We start from the raw sequence: 26,409 nt of genomic DNA, 5'->3' as shown, positions 1-26,409 counted from the left end.
CATTATAATATAATATAAGTAACCAAAAAAAAAATCCAGAAAAAATGAACCCTATACTTGAGATTATTGGTGTTTTAAAAAAGATCTTGATTTTATAAGAAGCCTATTTATCGTGTTTGTTATACTAAATCTCTTATCTCAAAGGTAACAGTGTGTGCAATGGCTTTAATTTGATTCTCAGAGTTTATGACTTTGGATTACAACACTAATTGATAATATTGTAGTCAGTCTTTCACATTATAACATCCATGTCTCAGCTCTATGATGGAAAAGTTGAAGTTACTACAGTGCTCTAGTGACAAACCTTTCCTTAATGCTATCCTTAAAAATTGATTAGCAACTTGATGTGACTGAATGAGCTTCAGAAATCTTTTACGCTTCAAGGAATGCTCAATTTTTACTATCGTAATAGTCAAAATATTTCTTTCAGAGAGTCATTCATTCATAGCTGTAAGATTTCAACATTATGAATTATTTACTAAAAATTAAATTTTCCACAATGAAGGTAACCACTCTCTGTGAGTGATGATATAATTTGTTGTCCATAGTAGACATAATTTCAGGATAAATCTAATGGGAAGTTAGAATAAATTGTGTAAATCAGGATTTTCCTAGGCGAACCGGACATTATGTCACATATAAGTAACTGCTAATGAAGTTCTGTTTTAATCATTAAGTGAAGGTTAGTATGGAGAGAAGACTCCATCTCAACATGGCTGTAATACAGAGGTACTATGCTGGTAGAATATCAAAGATAAATTTCAAATATTACATACATTTGGTGAATGACTAATCAACACCAAGTTCATCAATAAAACTTAACCCATATAACTTGACTTCCACTTTTGGTAATGGATATTTAATAATACCATTAAACTGCCCTATTTTCTACCCCTTCCTATAAGGAAACTGAAAAGTTTAACAAAATGTAAGATGGCATACGTGGAGGCATTGAAAAGTCAATAAGAAATTGAAGAGTTATTGCTCCAGAATCTAGGGGAGAATGAAGACTAAGAGATATTAGTTTAGTTTTGGGAGTTCCTTAATCCATGGAGGCAGTTGTCAATGTTAGAGGGAGCACAAACGAAGGCAAAAGAAGAAAGAAAATAGGAATCCAGAACAAGTAAAATAAAATTTAGTTGGTAGATTAAACCCAAATTTCTAATGTGATTATATCAAGTGCAAATGGCCTTGAGGCACACACAAAGATTGTCAATCTGGATCAAAAGGTCAAAACACAAGTATATGCTATTTAACAGAGGCTCATCTAATCTAAAATTATTAAAAAAAAAACTGAACATAAAAAAATAATGGAAAAGATACACCATGCAAACACTAACCTAAAGGAAGTTGATATACTATTAAGGAAGAACACTTCCTAATGATAAAAGGTTTACTTCCGCAGGAAGAAACCACATGATAAGTGACTTTATGAAGTTTTTCTATGGCCAAGCATCATTAGAAGCACTTCATATATATTAGTTCACTTAATGCTCACAATCGCTCTATGAAATAGGCTTATCTTCATTTTACACATGAGGAGACTGAGAAATGAAGAGGTTGCCCAAAGTTGCATAGCTAATAAGCATCGGATCTCGGATTAAACCCAGGCAGTCTAGCCTCCTGGTTATGAGAATAAATATTTGAATAGGAAAAGCCTAAATGGACCAAATAAGTTTTGGTTTTCCCTCTGCCACACATTTCAAACCAGTTTGCCATGGCAGGGGTAGCTCCTTAGAGATGTTCTGCTTCAGATATTAGTTTAGATTCTTCTCCACCTCTTCCTTCAGAGTCCCCTAAAATGGACATGTGGTATTTTTCTCAGAATTGAACTCACATACAGTTGACTAGTTTGGGGAGAGGACATCCCTTTAAAACACTTCTCATAGACAGGAAGAGCTAACAGCTATGGTGGAGGAATGCATGGCCTTCTTATTTGAGATTGGTTTTCTACACTAGGGATGTCTCCATCTAGCTAGGCAGGGGTCCTCAAACTACGGCCCGCGGGCCACATGCAAATGCAAATATCGTATTTGTTCCCGTTTTGTTTTTTTACTTCAAAATAAGATATGTGCAGTGTGCATAGGAATTTGTTCATAGTTTTATTTTAAACTATAGTCCGGCTCTCCAACAGTCTGAGGGACAGTGAACTGGCCCCCTGTTTAAAAAGTTTGAGGACCCCTGGCTCAGCTTGTAAGTGTATGTAAGACACACATTCAGGAATGTTTTGCCACCAGTCAGCTGAAAACATTTGCCAGAGAAATCTTCCATCGTTTCACACCCAGACTTACACACACACACACACACACACACACACACACACACACACAGGCGCCTCTTCTTTCCTAAAACTTTGCAATTACTTGCTGTTGGAATGGAAAGAATAGTAGCTTCCAGGGCTTATACAAAGAAGCCACTGTGTTCTCTCCTGTCCGTTCAGGCTCCACCCAGTTCCAACTTCCAGGAATAAGGCTTTTGAAAGGAGGAAGGTATGAAGCCATGTTATTTCTGGTGACCTCCATGTAGTTGCACTTAGTGTGCAATCGTGACAACAAGGATCATATCTGCTTTTTCCCACGGGTTATCCTCAATAAGTAAAATAGCAAGAAAAATAACATTTGTTGAAAAACACACAGAAAGAAATAGATGATTGAATGAGCCTTTGTAACCTCATCTTCTATACTGTCCCCCTTGCTTACTTCACTGCCACCACACTACCCTCCTTACTTTTTTTGTCTCAGGTCATTTGCAAAGGCTATGTATTCCCTCTGTGTGAAGTACCCAGCTATCAGCTGGATTGGCTCTCTTATCTCTTACAGGCTTTCAGTGAAGTCTCACTTTATTAGCAAGTCTTCCCTGTCTATGCTAACTAAAATTGTACATCCCTGCCTCAAAATTCGCTCTCTTCCATTTGACTATATTTTTCTCTTTGCATGGGCTCACATACTTTAAAATGTTACTATATTTTGTCTTTGGCTGATGGTCAGTTTCACAAAAGGACAGTGATTTTTGTTCTCCTGCCCCCCCCCCATACTTAGGAAAGCACCTGACATTTCATATGTGCTCAGTAAATATTAGTCAAATGAATGAATGAAATAACAGATATGCAGGACCTATTTCACTAAGTTTGAAGCCCCAAATCGGGGATCTTAGTCTGCAAACTATCACCTATTGCTTATAAGCATCCTTGAAAAGCTTCACTTAATTCATCAGAACTTCCGTTTAACTGCCAGGAGATAATAGCAATTAGAAACAAAGACTCATAACAGTAAATAGCAAACAGGGACAGTCTCACAGAATAATTCTGAGAGCGATAAGAGAATGTGGATGTGCACTAAGTAGTCTACTGGTGCCGGCAATTAATATCTGAGGGGTGGAAGCAAAGGAAGGGTGAGGAAGGTTCCAGGTTCCATGAGCAATAGAAGGATCAGCTGCCTTTGACAGTCTTGTCTAGGCTACAGAATGCAGTCTGCTGCATTTTGCTAAGCAAAAATTTACTTCTCTTTGTCTTTTGAAATACCAGCCTCTATATTTGAAAAATAAAATCTGGGGGGAGGGAGAGCAGCCGGGCATCCTGAACTTAAATATAGAATATATAATTAAATATAGGCATGCAGGGGAGAGGCAGAGAGATTGCATGCACAATGGTATTTTGGGTGAAGCAGTCATTGAGGTATTTGTTTGTTCTATTATAAGGAATTTGGTACTTCAGATGCACCGCCATACCTGATGTCAAGTGAGCATGTAATACTTGGGTGTAGGATAATTGTCACAATGGAACATTTCATGAGAAAAATTTCCTGACAGCGTTAAGCAGCAGTATTAAAATTACTCAAGAGAAAACTGCATTTTTAAAAAAAGGATAAATTTCTCTGTGAAATACTAAATGTAATGAATATGCCATAATCAACCTTGCTGTATCTATTTGGACATTTTCCACATCCCCAGTGGTTAGTCTAATACCAATTAAATCATCACAGGATGCTATTATCTTCTTGCATTATGATTTTCATAAATTAATTTTGTTTTAAAAAATCAGGCCTTTCCCAAATGAGAATAAATTTAAATATCTAAGGTGTGAGTGTGAGGCTGATGTCAGGACCCATGCATATCTATAATTTTAAAATTCTGAAATCACAGAATCGGGAATAATCCTTAAAGAATTGAAAATGGTGGCACTGACCTTTTGGGTCACTTAATCATTCCCCTTGCTGTAAGGGGAGAATCCAGATAGTAACTTTTGTTTTTCTTCTTCTGAAATTAATTATCATTCTCCCCTTATATTCATTTATTTGTTCCTCCATCCATCCATCCACCCACTGTTTTAATCTTTTATTAGATAAATATTAGGCATCATTTAAGGGCCTGGAATGCTGCTTAGCACAGGGGCATGGTTGGGTCAGGGGCCAAGGAGGTGGGGGATAAGGGACTTCGGTAATACTGTCAACAATAAAAAAATAATAAAAATAATTAATATTAAAATATGCTAATATCATCTTTTCCCAATACATTCTAGTTTAATGGAAGAAACAAATAGGTTAATAAGTTAGCATAATGTGACAAAATATGTCTTATAATAGAAGTATGGACAAGATATGTCTTATAATAGAAGTATAGACAAAGTGCTGACTAGATAAATCACAAAGGCTAATGAAACATGAAGTGATAACTATCTAAATACTCTAATGTTTAGAAGAAGAGTATTTCAGGCAAAGGTAAAATGTACACAAGGATAAGGAGATATGAATGGGCATATCAAGGCCTACCAGGATTAGTTAGGTATGGCTGGAGTTGTGCCTATGTGTCTCTGAGGGGCTTCGGGCAATGGAGAGATGAAGCTGGGTGGGTTGAGTTCTAATTGTGAAGGACCTTCTTGATCACCAACAAGAATTTACATCTCTTTCTGTAACAGGAAACTATTATAGATTTTTGTTTTCAGGATAATGGTGGCAAAGAGGAGGAGGGCTGCAATGAACAAGACAAATCAGAAGACAAATTAGGAGGTTATTGCAACTGTTCAAACCAGATGAAATAAAGGCCTTGATTAAGGTAGTAACAGCCAGACAGAGAGTCGGGAAGAGAATAAAAAGATGACTAGGGTCTAGAAACTGATTAGAAATGAAACATATGGGCATTTATGTTATCATGCTAAAAATATTCAGTGGGTATATGAAATTAAAAAACAGTAAGACTTTAAATATTTTTGAACAACGTGAAGAAAATGGAGAACTAGAAATGTTAAGCAGTATATTCTCGGTCTGCTCCATGCTTTTTCTCAAGGATATTAAGCTCCTCTACATTTTCTCCACCTCCATCTTTTGTCTTCAGTCACATGTTTTCATGGTGATCATGACACTGACCCATGTTATGACTGCATTGGTTCTAATATAAATGCATAAAGTCAAGTAAATGCAGTGACCAGAGCGAAAATTTCTGCTCTTTTTCACACCATAATTTTAGTCTTACATTTTATGGTTAGGGAGGGAGAGGCCAAGTTAGCAGTGATAGGGAAAAAAGGGTCTGTTCTTAGTGCTAAAAGACTCAATTTTTTTTCAAAATTGGGAAATAGTTTTTTATAGTATGACTAGAGGCCCGATGCATGAAATTCGTGCAAGAATGGGCCTTTGCAGTCCCAGCTGCCTTGGCCCTCGCAGCCCCAGCCTCATTCGGAAGGTCATCCTGAAGGTTGTCTGGTTGATTTGCATATTACACTTTTATTATTATAGATTAGTTTTAACTACCCTGATCTCTCAAGTTTATATAATAAATTTATGTAAGAAATGATTTATATTACCAAAGCCCTCTGTTATCTGATTCTAAATTACTAGCCACTCCTCTATATGATTATTGAATAATACTGACTAATATTGAATAATATTGAATTATTCAAATATTTGAAATTAAAATAGTATATGCTTTATGTAATATCTGGAATACTTTTGGAAAGAGAAATTAGAAATAAAACTGTTGCCCTAGCTGGATTGGCTCAGTGGATAGAGCGTCAGCCTGTGGACTGAAGGGTCCCAGGTTTGATTCCCATCAAGGCACTTAGCCGGGTTGCTGCGGGCTCAATCCCCAGGAAGGGGTGTGCAGGAAGCAGCTGATCAATGATTCTCTCTCATCCTTGATATTTCTAACTCTCCCTTCCTCTCTGAAATCAATAAAAGAATATAAAAAAAGAAGAAATATAACTTTTGAAAGTCTATACCCATAAAATAACATAAATTACAACTGAAAAAGTCATGGATCCCATTCTGACCATTAATGAGGATTACACAGATGATGTGCAGAGAACAAAAGAGATGGCTTGAGATGAGAATGCCATTGGTGCTAGACCCATACATTGGCCATATTACTCTGCCATACTTATCAGCATTAAAGTGTGAATGCGTAAGGTTCATACTTTACCAAATTATAAATTACTGTAGACATGGATGCTCAGACAAGCCTATGAACAGTTAAGATTGCAAGTATTCAGTCTTTGAATTCAAATGGAATCCTACTACATAATATTGTTTCTACAATTATTTTACCCTTTTATGTTAAAATGATTGTCTGTTGTTTTCTACATACTTTCTCCCTTGATCTTAATGAACATTTTCTTAAGTTTGTGCGGAATGCTGTCCAAAATACTCACAAGAAATGCTTACTATCCTTGTATCAGTTTCTTATAACACCTGTTTATTTTAGATCCCATTTATGGGTATGTGTTTCTCTGAAATAAAAAATGTTCTAAGAGTTTATAATCCTCTAGGAGAGATACAAAACTTTTGCTTTTCTGAGCTTTTATGGAGGTAAAGGAAATTATTGTCTTGCTGTTGAATTTTCCCTTTCTCCCAGGTTTGCTTCCTACAATAACCCGTTGAACAGTGGAGTACCTGACATGTGTTTGTTCCTTAGGCAAACGTGTAAAACTCTTCAAGTTCGAATGGAGGAGTAGAAAGAGAAGGTTTCTGCTGTGCCTGATGACAATTTTTTAATATCCGCACTCAAAATATTCTGGCTCCACCATGGAGCACTAGTGTGGTGAATCCGAATGTTGGTCGGACTCTAAGGAAGGGACAGAAGTTTCGTTGAGGAGTAAAGATTCAAAACAACTCCAGAAATGAGCTCTCACCTTGGTTTATTTCTCACAGAGCAGCAGGTGTGTACATTGTGTTACAGGATTAACTGCAACCAACTCTTTCCTATAGTTCCCATTAGCATTCCAGGGGCCCTGATTGCAGAGGAAAGATGAACTCCATACAGCTTTAGGGAAGAGAAGGCAAAGGTCTGCCTCTGTGGTCAGTGAAGAAAGGCATCGAATTATCTTTATTAAAAGAAAGGGGTATCATTCTTTGAACTATGATACCCACAAGTTGAACAAATTTGCCACAAATAGCCAATATATCATTATTGGGAACCTAATATTACCACCTACAGTAGCCCCCCCAGTTGACACAATGGATAATACAAACCCTGGTTGTATTTGTGGACCCCTGTCAGTGTTCAATCTGCCTATTAATTTCTAAATTAGCATGAAAAGTATTGAGCCATCAGGTTTTCACTGAGTTTCCATATACCAAATGATTATTGTGCCCTTACCTAATGGTCCATACGTTCTATATTTAAATGGCCCTATAATTGAACCAGCTATCTCAGACCAGCATCTAAGCAATTAGAAATAGCTGGAGTTAAAGATTCATATTTTGATCAACTTTGGGAATTGGTGACTACTGAATTTTGACCATTATTATTATTATTTTAAAATATAGTTTTATTGATTTCAGAGAGGAAGGGAGAGGGAGAGAGAGAGAGAAACATCAATGATGAGAGAGAATCATTGATCAGCTGCCTCTTGCACACCTCCCACTGGGGATTGAGCCTGCAATCTGGGCATTTGCCCTTGACTGTAATTGAACCCAAGACCCTTCAGTCCTTAGGCCAACGTGCTATCCACTGAGCCAAACCAGCTAGGGCTTGAGCATTATTATAAACAAACAAATAAACAAACACCATCCAGAGAGGAACACTGTATATCTGGGAAACAGAAAGGAGAAACAGTAAAAGCACCAACATATTACCAGTAAATGTCACTCTCTAGATGCTTCCCTGTTCTTCAGAAATGAATTTAGTTTAGCAACTTGCAGACCGGGAAGTTTTTTCAGACATCTCTCATCTCTAAACTTCATTTTATGGAAAAGATAGGCATGGCAATGAGAGAGGATGTGCTACTTCAGGCATGGTCCTAGCTTTGTCTTCCTCAAATTCTCAAAGTGACAACAACATATTCTTTACTCAGTCATGTATCTTAAAGAAATGCTATTACTAGGAACCACTTGCATTTCTAACTCAAACAAATCAGGAGGATAAGAGAAAACGTTGCTCTCTTAGTCATCTCTAGGTTACTAAAATGAATTTCTTAAGTTTCTGCCCTTCTTCTCCCCAAATTCCACTGTACTGAAATCCTGCTTTTAAGCACACTTTCTACTGCTTGTTTCTACTAGCCCTCAGATAGTGAGGCTGAAATTCTTGAGAAGTGTGATAGTCTAGCAGATTTTAACTTTTAAATTAAGCCTTAATGACAAAGTGGAAAAAAACTATCAGTTCAAATTACACCTTAGCAAATGAGAGGTGATTCTAAAAAAAATAAATAAATAAACCTGCTATCAAATCTAGCAGGTAAAATACATTTTAATTGAATTCAAAATATCAACTGTCTAAAAATGTGTGAACTGTGCTGGTGTATGGAATAATATCTTTTAAAAAAATCTATTCAGACTTCCTCTAAGCATTCAAAATAATAATTTTCCCATATTAAGGGCTTTTTGATATTTCTGAAGGAAACATAACTGAGTCCCATTATATTGGTGTCTTTCAAAGTTATCTTAATTTGGGGGTCATGTTTGACCTGCCTAAACTAAAGTGCATGATGGAGGTCTGGGGAAGAAGAGGCAGGAAAGTTTTAAGTCTCCTTACTGTCCCAGAGAAATTTATTAGCTGCCAGAATTGAAGTCGGGAAATGTTTTGCTAACAGTGACTGTCATCCAGAGAGGAGCAGTTGATCTGCCTCTGAGTGGATGAATGTGCGTAAGTGGCTGTGCAAACAGTCATCTGTTTTCATGAGTCACGTAGAAGAGTTCATGGCGGGCGCACTGTACAGCTTTCAAAGTTCCAAGAAACAGTGCAGGTCCATCTGTTCGAAAGATTTATTTCCAGTCAAGATCTCCATGTGCACAGCATAGGAAGCTGAAAGCCATTGACAGCGGTTGAATTTGTGGTAAAGCTCACTAGTTCTGCATTCTAATTCAATGAGTAGGCTTTTTAGAAAAAAGAAATCTGCATAGGGGTTATACCACTGATGAACGTAGGGAATCAGGATGAAGTTTTATCCCATGTGGAATTAGTCCTTCTTAAGAAAGGTCATCATAGTTTGGGGATAGAAGGGAATTAGAAACTCCCTGAATCCAACGGACTCTCATGGAAAGTATGGAGCCTGGAGATTCAGAGATTAAGTGACTTGTTTAAATTTCTAAAACTACTAACAGGTTGTAATGCTGATATAAAACTCTTATCAGAATAAGGCCTCCTCTCTCTCCTCAGTTATGTGTGGTGTTCTGGTTCTCTGCAGAAATCTAGGAGGACTATATGCCAATTTCTGCTTCCACACGGAGCTACACCTAAATATAATGTCAGCTACCAAAAGGCTCTCTGTTGTTGGAAATGACTTTCATCCCAATCACTCAAGGTTGTTAAATTTTTAAAGAATTTATAGAACAGATAACAAGGTCATTCAGTGGAAATGCTGACTCTAGCTGAAGCATGAAACAGATAACCTTTGGTGCCTCAAATGTTAAAATAAATGATCAGACCATTTCAGCACTAGCCATTCTTAGGAAGGAAAATTAAACTGTGGTATGAAAATGCAACAGCTTTCAAGGCTGTTGGAATTACCATATCACCCTGAAAGGCAATTGTAGGATTATTTTTTGTATAGGTGGTATATTTATGAAGGCAATTCATATGTCATTGACTTAACTTCATTTGTACCTAAAAAACGGCCTGGTCAGCTTGCTATCAAAGGATTATCGCGGACTGACAGGTGTCTTTCATTTTGTAACACCTCTCTGTATGAGGTGCTTTAAGATGGGACAAGAGCATTCCTGTACAGTTATGACCAGCTCAATGGCAGATTTTCTCTAACTTAATGAGAAAACCTGCGACTGCAGAGTAATTATGTTTTAATTGCACATTTAGTAGACAGAAGTGAAGTGAGAGCTTAATTCATGTACTTGTAAAAGCTACATTAAAAAATACATTTGCAGTGAAGCAGCAATTATATTCCACACAAGGAAATATGCATTCAAATCAGCATTTAGGATGATGAAGATATTCTATTCTTCCTTTTACTTTATTGAGTAAGTTGCATTTACTTACTGGAATGTTAATTTGAAATGGTGTCTATTTGTGATATTACTAAGGGGCTGTACTAGAAAGATTGGACATGCACTGCATTTAAACCTGCCACCCACATATTTCTTGCCTTCCAATTGCTTAAATATATAATGTTCATCAATCCAAAAGTAAATGTTTCCCTAATAACATGGGTATCCTAGTGAAAATTTAGCTTTTTAAAAAACGAAATTGACTTGTAATGTTCAAAATGCAATGTCTTCTACTATTGTGTGTATAGGGTTCATTTTATAGTCACAGGAATGTAAAAATTATTCAGGAGTTTCTCATAATAAGATTTTAATGATCATACTGAAGAAGAGAACATATTATTTTGTGAATTTAGTTAATATGATATAACATTCACATTGATGCTATGGAAATTTGGCAGTGATTTCAGTTTTATGTAAACTGACAAACTGAATGACTGAGGTTCAAAAAAATCAAAGAAAAACAGTATCAGAGGAACCATCAATAATGAATAAATAAATGTACAAATCTTCATTTTGTTTTGGCATCATTATGCCCTATTTATTTTTTAAGCCTAAATAGTTAGAGTGCAGTGCTAATTTCCTAAATATTTGTCCTGCATGCAAAGTCTGATGGTAGCTGGCCCCTTGGAAAGGCAAAGAATGAAAAAGAATGGAATTATGTGTCTGTGAAGACTAATAACGTATGCTCAGAAATAATTAGGGGCAAGAACTAGGAATTCAGTGCATTCAGATTTCTAGGAACGTATGCATATGAATAATCGTTACCACTTGCTATGCTTATTGTGTGCCTAGAACCGTTCTAAACACTTGACCTATTAACTTCTCAGCTCATACACCTCTGTGACATAGATATTAATATACCTGTTTTACTCAAGGTCATGTCCTGAGTTATCAGAACTGAGCTTAGCTTAACTTTGAGATACATCTTTTTTAACCACTGATCTGTATCACCTTTTCTGAAAAGATTATCTCTCCCCCAAAGTTCTCCAAAAGAGTTGTGCTTCATTCTAGATATAATAGTTTTATGAGTGACAAGAATATGAAAAGAAAAAATTGCATGATCAGTTACTATAAGACACAGAAAATTAACTTTAATTGAGCAAGTCAATATTTGTAGGGAAATAAGAAGTAATGCCCCCTCCAATATGTCTCCATCTTTTGTATCTTTCTTTGGCAATTACTACCTCTTAATATTTAAAAAGTGTTTAGCTGGACAGACACTTTGCAGGAACAACCTGATTTAATCACAGTAGCAAAGTTATAGGGGCCGATAATACCCTTCCCATATTACACATGGGAGACTAAGGCACAGGAAGTTTAATTTATTCAACCCCACAATGTTAGAAAGTTATATAAGGCAGAGATCAGCTCTCAGGCGATTTGCTACAGAGCCCACACTAAGCCTCTCACCATAATATGTGGTCTCCCCTTGATAACCCAGTCAGCATGACTTGAACGCCAGAGGGGTGGATAATTAGACTCCATAAATGTAATGATTTTAAAAGCATCTTTTACACATGGGAACAGAATAGGTTATTGAATATTCTTCCTTTTGAGACTTTCTAGTTTATCTTAACTTGAAGATAGTCAAGAGGATATGTCTTAATCTTCAAAATATAAAATGAGAGGTATATAAAATGGTTGACTTCACTTGATTTCAAATATGCCATATACCTGGATTTTTTTTCTCTCAATTTCAGTTGGTGATTTTCGTATAAATTTTGTGTAAAATTTAAAGACATAATTTTATTATACATTTTTGAGAAATCTAATCAGGGCCCTATAATAGATTTGTTGGACTGGGAGATAAACAGACACTCTCATCTTAAAGAATTAGTGCTTTTTAAAAAAATGTTAGCAGATTAGCTTCTTCACTCTGGTAAATCATTACCAAGATAACTTTCTGCTTTTGACTAGGAAAGCTGTTATTATTTTATTATTGTTATTATTATTATCATTATTGCATTTTGTACCGGTTCAGCAGCTAAGTAGATTCACTTAATGAATTGATTGGTGTACAGCACACACACAAATAACATTTACATAAATAAGAACAGCTGTGTAAACTATTGCCTTTGAAAAGGCAAATTTACTGAGATAGTGATTATAGTGCATGACGCTCCAGGCACAACCATAATCGTAGGACCATTTCTCTCCTCTGCAGTATTATATGTGTATTGCCCTCAGAACCAGATGACATGGTATTCATGGCAGCCAATGCTATTTTCTCTCCTGTAAAACTGCTTTTATTACAACATCATGCTTTTAGTTACTGAAAACTTGCTGAAAATCCTCCTTAGAAGGTACAACTTTTAAAATTTGGCCTCTTCCAAAAGATACAGCTTAAATGAAAAGAGGTTAATATTTAAGTTCTAAAAATAAAGCAATACTTAATTTAGTGTATTAAAATTACTTTTAAATGAAAAAAAATTAAATGTTGGATTGTATTAATATTGCTCAAGCAACTCTCCAATAACAGGAAGTGCCAGTTTGTAGTCTACAAAAGGTAAAATGACATTGGTTTTGCCCAACTGACATGTCAGAATTTAAATTTGAGTCCCTTAGACTTATTCCAGCAGTTTTCAACCTGTGGGTCACAACCCGTTTGGGGGTCGAACGACCCTTTCACAGGGGTCACCTAAGACCATCAGAAAACATATATATAATTACATATTGTTTTGGTGATTAATCACTATGCTTTAATTATGTTCAATTTGTAACAATGAAAATACATCCTGCATATCAGGTATTTACATTATGATTTATAACAGTAGCAAAATTACAGTTATGAAGTAGTAATGAAAATAATTTTATGGTTGGGGGTCACCACAGCATGGGGCACTGTATTAAAGGGGTGGCGACATTAGGAAGGTTGAGAACCACTGACTTATTCAATGAGTATATAGATCAGAAAAGGGCTATATTTATGTGTACTAAATTTTAGACAGTAATTTTATTTTAAAACTAGAGGCCTGGTGCAGGAAATCCATGTACTCAGCAGTGTGTGGGGAGGGGGTTCCTCAGCCTGGCCTGCGCCCTCTCACAGTTTGGGAGCCCCCTGGGGGAGCGGGCCTAAGCCAGCAGTCAGACATCCTTAGTGCTACCACAAAGGCAGGAGAGACTCACTGGCCAGCCTTGAGCCTGGCTTCTGGCTGAGCGGCGCTCCCCCTGTGGGAGCACACTGACCACCAGGGGGCAGCTCCTGCATTGAGCGTCTGCCAAGTGATGGTCAGTGCATGTCATAGTGACCAGTTATTCAGCCATTCAGTTGATTTGCATATTAGCCTTTTATTATATAGGATGTTATTTGGTTCTTACATATTAGGTGATGAAAACTGGTGATAATGTACCTATATTCAGCAGCATCCTATCTAATAAAAGAGAAGCATGCAAATTGACCATAACCTCGACACCCTTCCCATTGGCTAATCAGCAGGATATGCAAATTAACTTCCAACTAAGATGGTGGCTGGCAGCCATGCAGCTGAAGCGAACAGGAGGCTTGCTTGCTCCAGTGATGAAGGAAGCCAGAGTTCCCGGCCTATTGCTGCTGGGCTCTGAGCTGCACTCTAAGCAACTATGTTGCAATTATAGAAGCCAAACAGACCCAGAAACCTGCTTTCAGCCCTCAGAGCTGGAGCCGGCTCTCAGCTCCAGTGACAGCTATAGAAGGTAAATAAATCCCAGAATAAAAAAAAAAGAAAAAAAGGAGAGGCTGGCAGCTTAAGTTGCCCTCCAACCTGAAAACGGCCCTCAGGCCCTCACCCAGACTGGCCAGGCACCCCAGTAGGGACCCCCATCCTAAAGGGGGTGTGACCAGCTGCAAACAGCCTTCATCCAGGCTGGCCAGGCACCCAAGCGGGACCCCCACCCTGATCCGGGACACTTTCAGGGTAAACCAGCTGGCCCCCACCCGTGCACCAGGCCTCTATCCTATACTATAGGCAGGGCGGGACAGCGTGAGCTGCCATCTGGGCCCCATGTGCAGCCCTGGACAGCAGGGCATAAGCCCAGCCCCCAGCCAGGACCCCTGTGTGCCACCTGAGCCCCCACCTGGGACCCCCATGCCGCCTAAGCCCCGCACTATTAAGCCCCGCCCCCAGCCAGGACCCTATGACTATTAGAGAGCAGGAAAGTGTCGCTGGGCCCTGGGTTGCTGTGGTGATCCGGCCATCGGTAAGTAGAAAAGTGCGGCCTGTAGGCAGCCCCCAGCTGGGCCTGATCTGGGAGCAGGAAAGCAAGGCTGGCCTGCGGGCAGCCCCCAGATGTGCCTTCTCCCCGGTCACCATGAGGATCCGGGAGCAGGAAAGGAAGCCTGGCTTGCAGGCAGCCCCAAACTTTCCTTGTTCCCCGGTCGCCATGGTGATCCGGGAGCAGGAAAGCAAGCCTGGCCTGTGGGCAGCCCCAAGCTGGGCCTGCTCCCCGGTTGCCATGGAGACCTGAGAGCAGGAAAGCCCGGCCTGTGGGCATCCCCGTCGCCGTGGCGATCCAGGAGCAGGAAAGCCCGGCTTGCAAGCAGCACCCCCATCCTGGCCATAGCTCAAGGGAAAGTACAACGTGCAGTGGAGGCCAGGAGCCTGAGAGATCAACACAGAGGGGCTCCTGCTCCAAGCCTCTGTGGTGTGGCTGGAGGCAGGCCCCCAGCAGACACATACACCCACACCCACACACACACACACATACACACAGTGCCTGCTCTGAGCCTCCAATGTGGCTGGGGGCAGACCCCCAGTGGGGACACACACATGGCAACTGCTTTGAGCCTACGTGACGCAGCTGGGGGCAGGCCCTAGCAGACAGATGCGCGCGCGTGCGCACACACACACACACACACACACACACACACACACGGGACGCCTGCTCCAAGCCTCTGCTGCCAGACTGTGGCCATCAGTAGGACATTCACTGAGGGCTCCCAGACTGTGAGAGGGGCAGGCTGGGCTGAGAGAACCCCCACCCTCCAGTGCACAAATTTTGTGCACCGGGCCTCTAGTCCTATATAATAAAAGCCTAATATGCTAGTGTCTGGTTGCCTGGTCGGCTGTTCAACCAATCAAAATGTAATATGCTAATGATATGCTAAGGCCACTCAACTGCTTTCTGTGACGTGTGCTGACCACCAGAGGGCAGTCGATCAGTGGACCAGTTGCTATGATGTGCATTGACCACCACGGGGCAGATGCTCCGACTGGTTAGTTAGCTTGCTGCTGGCTGGCTTCTGGCAGATCAGGACTTAGACAGATGGGCCAGACATGCTCTGGAGCCCTCCTGTGGTCCCTCCCCAGCTGGCCAAACTCCCACATCCCTCCCCGGCCCTGATCGTGCACAGGTGGGGTCCCTCAGCCTGACCTTCACCCTCTCACAATTTATGACCCCTTGGGGGATGTCGGAGAGCCAGTTTCGGCCTGATCCTGCAGGCCAGGCCGAGGGACCCCACTGGTGGAAGAATTCGTACACCAGGACTCTAGACTTCTGTAATTTTTAAAATCTTTGGTTTTGCCATTTCATTTGCTACAAAATCTGGAGGTTGTCAGGGAGGGTAAATACATTTGTATTTATAACTACATTGAAAAGGGCAAGTTATTACTTAGTCTTTGTTTGAATTCCCTAAATTAATCCTCTGACTTGTTGTTAGTGTGATTCTTTCATTCTATTTTTAGTGGCTCTCTTGTTAAAAATGTATGCAGTTAAAAAAACAAAACAAAACTCTAAAACTTTTGTTTTTATAGTACTTCAGTCGTCAAAGCTGGGTGTTTTCATAACAAAATATTTGATCCTCACAGCCCCCTGTGAGGTTAACAGGACCCCCCCCCCCCTTTTACATATGGAAAAACTGAGCTCTCAGAGGTTGCATGACACATCCAGTGTGAACAGTATTACTGCCACACTGACTAAAATCCAGAATGCTGAACCACATGACCTTCTGATCAAAATCCAATCTAAAACAATTGTCCACTTTCATCTGATATTAGAAACAACTTATGCCCTACTCTTCACCACATAAAACATGCTAGAATATATTTAGGATTAATAAACAAAGAATATTTTATACAATTAGAGTGTGAAAAAATGACCTTAATTATGTTTCAATCCATGCTTATTTCAATAATTACTTCTTTGAGTCAGGTTGACATTTTGGTTTTCTAGCAATTATTTTAGCTGATAAAAACTGAGTGTAATGAGAATATATGCTTATGATATTCCTGATGGTAGGATTGTATAATTATATGTGTTTCTATGTTTGCATGTATACAGATGTATTTTCTCTACCGAGATAGAGAAGAAATTTGTTCTAGGTACATAAGCCTGTGTATTGTACTGTCGAGTTGGATGCCCATTTTTAAAATTATTTGAAAACAAAGCTTTAAAATATAATTAGTTGAGAGAATCACTCCTGAGATTTACATAAAGCAGCAGAATGAAGTACTTAGCTTAGCTTGGAATGAAGAATGCATCTATCACACCCACCAATAAATGACTTAGGAACTGGGCTTGAAGTGACTCAAGAGGACATGCCCTGACTTTCACAGTCATGACACCACATCCCTCCAGTTGCCTATGCTGTGTCCCTGCTGAGGCTAAGCCATTTGTTCTCTCGCAATCTTTTCCCCTCCCACTCTGTATCACTTCCTCTCTTTTCCTGTCATTCCAACCACTCGTTTTAGAAATATGATCTTATATTATGTTTCGTAATTTTTCCTACTAAGAACTTTCAGAAGAGGCAGGTGGATCTTTTTCAACCTATGGAAATCAAAGATTTGTTGAATTAATGTTTAGCAAGAAAGTTTGTAATAATAAAATGTTCATATTTTTCACACTCATCAGTGATCTCCACTAGTGGTCTGTGGCACAGTGTCCATGGAAATAGTCCTATTCCCATCCCATGTTCTTCTTACACTGACACTTAAAATGGAAGCCATTCACAGCACCTGACCACTGAATGGCAAACTGATAGCGAGCTGCTGCCCTACCTGCTCCCCTGCTCCTAGAATCTCCAGAGGTCAGGGGGCCCTTTACCTATGTGTTTGTAACCTCCCATCCCAAGTTCACTTCCTCCCAGAGTTCCTCTGTGCACAGGAGTAAGGAATTTCAAATGTACAGGCAGAGGCTCCTTCCATGGGAATGAGGGCCCACCACAGAGGCACAAAGGAATTTGTGAATTTTACACCTTCCTTTTGTGGTATAATTTGAGACTAGCTCTGGTAGAACAAAATCTAGAGCAGTGGTTCTCAACCTTCTGGCCCTTTAAATACAGTTCCTCATGTTGTGACCCAACCATAAAATTATTTTTGTTGCTACTTCATAACTGTAATGTTGCTACTGTTATGAATCATAATGTAAATATCTGATATGCAGGATGGTCTTAGGCGACCCCTAAGGGTCGTTCAACCGCCAAAGGGGTCGCGACCCACAGGTTGAGAACCGCTGATCTAGAGGAAGCTTTATTTTTTTGTTTGTTCGATGTTTCTCTTTTTCATAGTTGATTAAAAACACAACAAAAACAAAGCAAAAGAAAAGTAGCCATTTTGTAAATGTTTTATGAAAGGAGAAATAACTGTCACTAATTGGAATGGAATCAAAGTGTCCAGAATAATTTTTAAGAATTCCAATTTTGTTACAACCATTGCTAGAAAAGGACTGTTAGGCAATTCCAAACACCTTCATGAATAATTAATTTTCCTGATATATAATTTAAGTCAAATAAGCACTCAATTTTTAATCTATTTCAAGAATGGATTTTATGGAGTCCATTCCCAAGGGCTGGGATGATGTGTTTATGGTCTTTGGATCATGTCCTCCAAACCTGTGCAAAGAACAGGAATTCCTGACTCATTCTTTGGGTCTGAGAGGGATAGCCTCACCTGTTAAGAGTTTCCCGGGCACAGTTGAAGTCATTTAGATAATTCTGCAAGTGGTTCTAGAAATATTATGAAATGATAAAGGGAAAAAATATAGGTGTAACTTTTAATAAGCTGGGAACACCTGAATGTGGTAGTCTTTTAAAATTCAACAATTTCATAGAACACATACCAGCATTTTGAATGATATATTAACTTCTAATACTAAATTGTCTTTGGGGATTTAAGATTATAGCTATTTTATGAAATTATTATATTTTCTTCTTCCTTTGTAGGTAACCCATTAACTAAGAATAAATCAAACGACCCTCAAGGCTGATTACATTGAACATATGCACAGAAACTTAACTTCTCTGGTGGTCTTGAAGGAAGATTTTTATACTGCTCTGAAGAGGCACTCCAGACTCTTGTTTCCAAGGGATTTTATGGCTCGTAATCAGCATCTTCTTGAAATCAAGACTTTAAAAAAGTCAGACATGAACTTCTGTGTCATGAAGAGTTCATCAGATTTGAACTGTGTTCAACTTGTAAAATTGCACTTCCTAAAAGAATTTGAAGTCGTCATCTGAAGAGTTGGTGTTTCCGGGCGATGTCAGAGACACTCGCATTTTGGGCTCCTGGCTCCAAATGTGACTGCTTTTCTTGTTCCTGAAAGTCTCCCAAATGCACTGGCCTTCTGTCATGATGTATTCCTGGGTCTGGTCCTGTGTTCAGTGGCTAGTGGGACTGTATATGGCTTTAGTGACATTTCCTTTGCAAACTTCTCTGGCATGGTGTGGACTGAGATCATTTTATTTGTATCCTAATCTTGGAGCTCTGAAAGCCTACATGTTTTAACATCTTAAAGTTGCTTTTGTTAAAGGAATGGAAAAATATATCCATTGATAATAATTATTGTTGGCAAGTAATACTTATCTGAATACATCAATCACCTAAGAATGTATAGACTAGCTGACATGTTTCCCCAAGGCTAACACACTACTGCAGCTCTCTGTCAGTTAAATAGGTAGTAGTTAGAACTGAATTACCATTTTCATTGTATACTATTTTATACCTCTAGAGCACTCTTCCTTCCTTTCTTTTTTTTTAAGTGGGCTGTTTTCTTTCCTTTTCATGTTTACTTTTTTCCTTCACAGAAATCGGCAGTGAGCAGTCAAGTATTGAGTTCGGTAGCCTTCAGTTTCAAAAATTGCCAGGGATGCATGTGGGTTTCTGATTTCTTAGCTTGAAAGTTATTCATTTACATTTATTACATTTTAAAACTGTTCTTTCTATCTCATTTTAGAAGACTGTCTCTTGCTTGACCCCAATGACTGTTTGAATGCTGTTTGTCCAGTCTGTAGATAAAATAAATGATCATTTTCTTGGGTCTCAAATTTATAAATATTTCTTATAGTTGTCCCATTTGAACAATTTCTTAGGTTATTTTTTGCTCACATTTTTGTAGTAATTTTAACATTTGTGGTTTTCAGTTCTATAGGAAAATCATAGAAATATTTAAAGGCCTTAAACATGTATGTACCTTTTTTCCTAAGTTATTACAGAATGTATACTTTTATAATACATTTATTTTGTTTCATTTATGATGTGAAGGGAGCGAAGAATGGAAATTGCAAAGCTATTCTGTAATAATAATGTGTAAACTTACAGTTTGAAGGAATGTAAATGGAGGGACTCCTGTGTTTTACTCATCTTAGACTAATAGGAAGGTACTTCAGAAATTGTCCTATTAGAAATTCCATTATGTTAGAGAAGGTGTGGACATCTTTTGTGTTTCTAAAACTCACTGACGTGGCCAATTAGGTATATGTTGGTTTCCATGATGGAGGCTGAGCAGCCTGAAGACCTTCGGTCTGTTAGTAGGTAACAACTTTCAAAGACTGATAGAAACTTTTCTGGGCAAAACAACTAAAAGTGGTAAAATTTGTTAAAACTTAAATTTGTAAAGTATGCTTTTGACATTGAACTAAAGTATACTGCCCTATAAGTCAATGAAATGACTTACTCCTTTTATTTTAATTATACATAAAACTAGATGGCTCCACATGGATTTTGCAATGGTTCAATACTTTATGAACGTTAAGACAGGAATAACAGTTGTGCTGGAGTTTCTGCATCAATTATATCATTAATTGGTTTGTAACAAAGAAGAAAACCATATTACTTTGGAAATTACAAATTTGTCCTAGATTGGTTTGAAATTATAGATCATGCCTCTCATTTATTAAACCATGTTCTTTAAAACAACACTAAAAATTCTGTACTATATATGTGTAATACATGCATATCAATAGAAAAAATAAATGGAATTTCAAATATACTAACTAGATTATCCCCAATAGAATACTGTTGTGACTATTCAGAAAAGTGAATAAAATTGGGATATAAAATAGAGTCTCTTTCATGAGTTACATTTTGAGAATCTGTTTTCTAGGACTTATTTTAAAAGCACTTCAGTTACAATCCAGGAAAACCTTTGAATTCAAGTGGAAACGGACATAATTTCTTCAATTTTTATAAAATGGAAATCCATGGCAAGTCTTGCCATTTACACAGGTCCCAATATTTGATAGTTTAGATTCACAAGAAGTTATGAAAATAGCACAGAGGACTCGGTGCCCTTTCTCTGTCATCCCCCAGTGATAACATCTTATGAAACCATTGTCAACCAAGGCCATGATATTGGCAGAATAATACTATTAACTCAAACACAGACCTTATTCAGATTTCTCCAGTTTTCACATGCACTGTGTGTGTATGTGCGTGAGAGATTTTATCCCCTTTGAGCAATATGGTACCTATCCACTATACTATGCCAGGATGTGGATTGGAGTATGAGAGTATGTATGGATGAGCAACTAATTAATTTTTTAGGTTCTCTATTTTTGGAATAACATTCTATAGATTTTATTTTATTTTTATACTAGGAGCCCGGTGCACGAAATTCGTGCACTGGGTGTGTGTGGGGGGGAGTGTCCCTCAGCCCAGCCTGCCCCCTCTCACATACTGGGAGCCCTCAGGCGTAGACCCCCATCACCCTCCAATTGCCTGATCGGCCCCTTGCCCAGGCCTGACGCCTCTGACAGAGGTGTCAGGCTTGGACAGGGGACCCCCATATCCCCCTGATCACTGGCTCTGGCCCCCGCCCAGGCCTGAGGCCTCTGGCCCAGGAATCATGCCTGGGCAGGGGACCCCCATCTCCCTCTGATCGCTTGCTCCACCCCCTGCCCAAGCCTGACGCCTCTGCCCAGGCTTCAGGCCTGGGCAAGGGGACCATCATATCCCCCCAATCCCCGGCTCTGCCCCCCGCCCAGGCCTGATGCCTCGGCCAGAGGAGTTGACCCTCATCACCCTCCGATCACCAATCACCGGATCGGCCCCTTGACAAGGCCTGAGGCCTCTGGCAGAGGTGTCAGGCCTGGGCAGGGGATCCCCAGCTCCCCGTGGTTGCAGGCTCCGCCCCTGCCCAGGCCTAACGCCTCTGGCCTAGGCGTCCGGCCCGGGCAGCGGGGACCCGCAGCTGCAGCGGCCCCGCGATCGTGGGCTTCGCTTTAGGCCCAGGCAAGGGACCCCTAGCTCCTGGGACTGCCAGCTTCGACCGTGTCCAGCTCCCATCGCTGGCTCCACCCCTACTTCCTGCTATCACTGGCCAGGGCGGCAAAGGCGCCTGATTCTCCGATCATGGCTGGGGGGCAGGGCAAAGGCGGCCCCAGGGCCGCCTTTGCCCTGCCCCCCAGCTCTTAGCTCCCCCCTGGGTTTCCGATCACTGTCAGTGGCAGGGGGCTTCTTCCTGCTTTCCCTTTCGCCTCCCTGCATTGTGCCTACATATGCAAATTAACCGCCATCTTGTTGGCAGTTAACTGCCAATCTTAGTTGGCAGTTAACTGTCAATCATAGTTGGCAGTTAACTGCCAATCATAGTTGGCAGTTAACTGCCAATCATAGTTGGCAGTTAACTGCCAATCATAGTTGGCAGTTAACTGCCAATCATAGTTGGCAGTTAACTGCCAATCATAGTTGGCAGTTAATTTGCATATAGCCCTGATTAGCCAATGAAAAGGGTATCGTCGTACGCCAATTACCATTTTTCTCTTTTATTAGATAGGATACTCTTGTTGCCTTAACTCATAAAAGCTTCTAGTTTTAACACCAGATATTATCATGTATATGATTTTAAGTTTGGTATTAGTTTTGATGGGTAAGAGGAGATCTGAGGATCTGTGTCTATAGTTGAGTTTAATCCTGTTCTTTAGTTGCATCGGCAAGTCCTGTGCTACCTACTAATGCTATATAGGTGGATTGTGACTTTTGATAATACACTGCAGCTAATAGCACAATGATTAAATGGGATTTTTTTAAAATATATTTTATTGATTTTTTACAGAGAGGAAGGGAGAGAGATAGAGAGTTAGAAACATTGATGAGAGAGAAACATCGATCAGCTGCCTCCTGCACATCTCCTACTGGGGATGTGCCCGCAACCCAGGTACATGCCCTTGACCGGAATCGAACCTGGGACCTTTCAGTCCGCAGGCCGACGCTCTATCCACTGAGCCAAATCGGTTTTGGCTAAATGGGTTTTTTAAAAAGTTTTTTTTTTTCAATTTATAGAAGATACATCAATTTGAAAGAGTAATTTATGCAAATATATCAACTAGTATTTTTTATTATCTCTCATTTGGACTCAAGTTGAGAGAATTAAAATGATGGCAGATACTTTGCTTAGAGAAACTGAAAAGTTGGGAAGACATATACTGGGCATCTCTTGCTCCCCTTACCCACATAGAGAACTCATAGATCATTACTATTTTTACTAAGGTACGAGTTTGTCTATTTGCATTTCTTTCTGTTCTTCTGTTCTTTCTTCCTTTTCTTCTTCCTCTTTTGTTTTGTATATAGAATGCCTTGAAAAACAGTAGATACCAGATTTCTTCTTTACCACATTGACTTACACTGTGAAAGACTACAAAAAGTAAACATAAAAGGGACTAAAACATTCCAGGGGAGAGATAATGTGGGCCTACAACACATGGGAATCGAACCCATGACCCCTCTGGTGCCCAGGCCAATGCTTTAACCACTTAGCAATGCTGGCCAGTGCTGGTTATGAGTATTTTTTAAAAAGCTCTCCAGGATATTTTAAGCATCTATGGTTAAGAACCACTAATTAAGGGGTTTTCCAAAGTAGAAATTAGGAGTTGGGTGAAAAGATTGGGTAAGTGAAAGGGAAATGTAGATGAGAACTCCATAAGGTCCTGAACCTACTAAATTAGGGTTATAGAGCTTCAGTTAAATATAAGATAAAAACATGAGTGAAAAGCAAACTGAGTGGCAAGTGGAGACCATAAGTTTATTGTTTAAACATATTGAGTTTAAAGTGCCAATGATACTTTCAAAAAGGTCATGTGAGATAGGAAGTGAGCAATTTTTATTTGCTTTTTAATGAGAGATTATTGTTGGTCATGGAAATAGCAGTTTCATGAAGTGCTTATTGTAAAACTGAGTTTAGTAGGTTGGAGAATGAATGAGAGATTTGAAAGTGGAAATAATAAGGTAAATGTCTCATTCATTGTGGAGTGAAAAGAAAAGGGCAGTGGTTATGTAGGGCAGGCAGAATTGGAAGGGTGCATTTTCTTAATATGGGAGAAATATATATATATATATATATATATATATATATATATATATATATATACACACACACACACACACACACACACACATACATATTGCAAGGGAGAGAGGGAGGAAGGGGTTAAGGAGCTAGGAGTAGGAAGAAAAAAGAAACCGACGAAGGCAGGGGTATCCTTATAATGTATGAGTAATAAGCAGGACCAAATCCCATAGCAAATCTAATGGGATGTGAACAATGCAGAGGTAATTGGTAAGTCTTTGGTGACCTTCAGCAGAGCAGTGTTGGTATATGATGGACCCTGAGTCAAAGAGCAATCATTGCAGTTGATTAGTACACGGGTGAGTATTGACTTGTACCTGACTACTGAGACTTACAAGGTGAACAATTCTGAGGTCATAAATAGATGAACATGAGAAAAATTAAGCTTCAGTATCCTTATTTGTCAAATGAAAATATTTTACCTCACAGGATTATTTTGAATAATTGAGGAATAATATATGTAAAAGTGTTTAGCATGGTATCTAATGCATAGTAAATATTTATTAAATGGCCGAAACCGGTTTGGCTCAGTGGATAGAGCGTCAGCCTGCGGACTGAAATGTCCCGGGTTCGATTCCGGTCAAGGGTATGTACCTGGGTTGCGGGCATATCCCCAGTGGGAGATGTGCAGGAGGCAGCTGATCGATGTTTCTCTCTCATCGATGTTTCTAACTCTCTATCTCTCTCCCTTCCTCTCTGTAAAAAATCAATAAAATATATTTTAAAAAAATATTTATTAAATGGTAGTTCTTCAACTGTGAAAGATGTCACAGTTCTGTTTGCTCTGCAATCATGTAAAATCATGTTGATAGAAAAGAATATATATGATGTGAAAGGTTTGGGGACCTGCTGATATATGTGTTAAATCGAAGAGGAAGACATAGAGGCATTACGTTTAAATAATTTTATTTTCTAAAATCAAGTGGCTACACTGTAGGTAAAGAGTAACCTTAGTGACAGGCTGAGTAAAAATATTTTTTCTTCTGATAGGAGAGGACAGAAAGGGTTATAGGATGAGTGCAAGGAGGCAGTAGAGCAGTGATGGCGAACCTATGACACGTGTGTCAGAGGTGACACACGAACTCATTTTTTTGGTTGATTTTTCTTTGTTAAATGGCATTTAAATATATAAAATAAATATCAAAAATATAAGTCTTTGTTTTACTATGGTTGCAAATATCAAAAAATTTCTATATGTGACACGGCACCAGAGTTAAGTTAGGGTTTTTCAAAATGCTGACACGCCGAGCTCAAAAGGTTCGCCATCACTGCAGTAGAGAATGAGAAAATGATAAAGGAAGAGGTGAATTAACATCCTGGAGGAAGAAGAAATAGGTGGGGTTGAGACTATTAAGTGGAATGATTAATGTGAGTGGAATAACATTTCTTCGGTGAGATTAATGAACAAAGATGAAGGAAGCTGGAGGGAAATTTAAAAGTGAGGCCAAGGGTAATAATGCTAGGGGTCTGGGATGAGGAATAAGGAGAGATCCATTATTCATTAACGAACATTTCTCCTTCATGTGCCAAGAACTGTGTTAGATGCAGTGAAAAAAATTAAGTGGTAAGCTTTACCGACTTTCAAATGATATTCCCACCTGCTACTCATAGCAGCATGAGAGAGGAGAGAGAGAGAGATGTTGTTACACTTATTTATGCATTCATTGGTTGATTTATGTATGTACCCTGACCAGGTATCAAACCCATAACCATGATGTATTGGGAAGATGCTCTAACTAACTGAGCTACCCGGCCAGGAAGAAATCTATTATTTATTTATTTATTTATATTTTATTTTATTTTTTTTAAGTTTTTTTTTAAGTCTATTATTTAGATGAGGGTAGGCCATATTAATAATTAGGAACCTCAGTAATGCTTGAGTATGTTACAAAAGGACTTTAACAAATTGTGTATATTCTATATTAAGGGTTTATGTTTGACTTTTCATCTAAAATGGGGTTTTCTCCTGTTATGTTCCCTCATCAAGAGATTTAGTGTGATGTGTCAGTTACCCACTGCTGTGTGATAGACAACTGCAAAAATAGCAACCTAAAACAATAATCCTCAGTTATTGTGTGCCTGTGTGTGTGTGTGTGTGTGTGTGTGTGTGAGAGAGAGAGAGAGAGAGAGAGAGAGAGAGAGAGAGAGAGAGAGAATTGAACTCACAAGCTTGTGGGATGCTCCAACCATGTGAGCCACCTGGCCAGGGCAAGACAGTGCTTATTAAAAGAATCATTGTAACATTTAATGCACTACATATACATAGTTACTAGTAACTGAGTTTGCTTCTTGTTGACTAACTTATTCCTATCACCCTAAATCTGAGTATCAGCTGTTAGGGAAGATTCTGGCAAATGAAGCATGATTGTGATTTGTAGTGCAAATATCACATTAATCATTTTTGTTTTCTGCGTCAAAAATGTCCCAGCTAAACAATCCGAGGGACCAAATA

General features: G+C 39.1%; 1 protein-coding gene across 3 annotated transcripts in view; it reads left to right on the top strand.

Moving 5' to 3' along the window:
• Nucleotides 1-20,673, top strand: part of TAFA2 (TAFA chemokine like family member 2) — a 472,775-nt gene extending 452,102 nt beyond the window's left edge. For 2 of the 3 annotated variants that reach the window (XM_059683445.1, XM_059683444.1), the window contains one exon: nt 18,559-20,673. In XM_059683445.1, coding sequence (XP_059539428.1) covers nt 18,559-18,570 — 12 coding nt within the window. In that variant the 3' untranslated portion in view covers nt 18,571-20,673. Of the gene's footprint in view, nt 1-6,900; nt 7,145-18,558 lie in introns of all 3 variants that reach the window. The other variant, XR_009451245.1, reaches the window with a different exon arrangement.
• The last annotated feature ends 5,736 nt before the right edge of the window (nt 20,674-26,409 follow it).

The sequence above is a fragment of the Myotis daubentonii genome, chromosome 2 (genome assembly GCF_963259705.1).
Source record: "Myotis daubentonii chromosome 2, mMyoDau2.1, whole genome shotgun sequence".
Classification (NCBI taxonomy): domain Eukaryota; kingdom Metazoa; phylum Chordata; class Mammalia; order Chiroptera; family Vespertilionidae; genus Myotis; species Myotis daubentonii.
The sequence above is the reverse complement of the archived record's forward strand: the minus strand, read 5'-3'. Positions and strand labels throughout refer to the sequence as shown.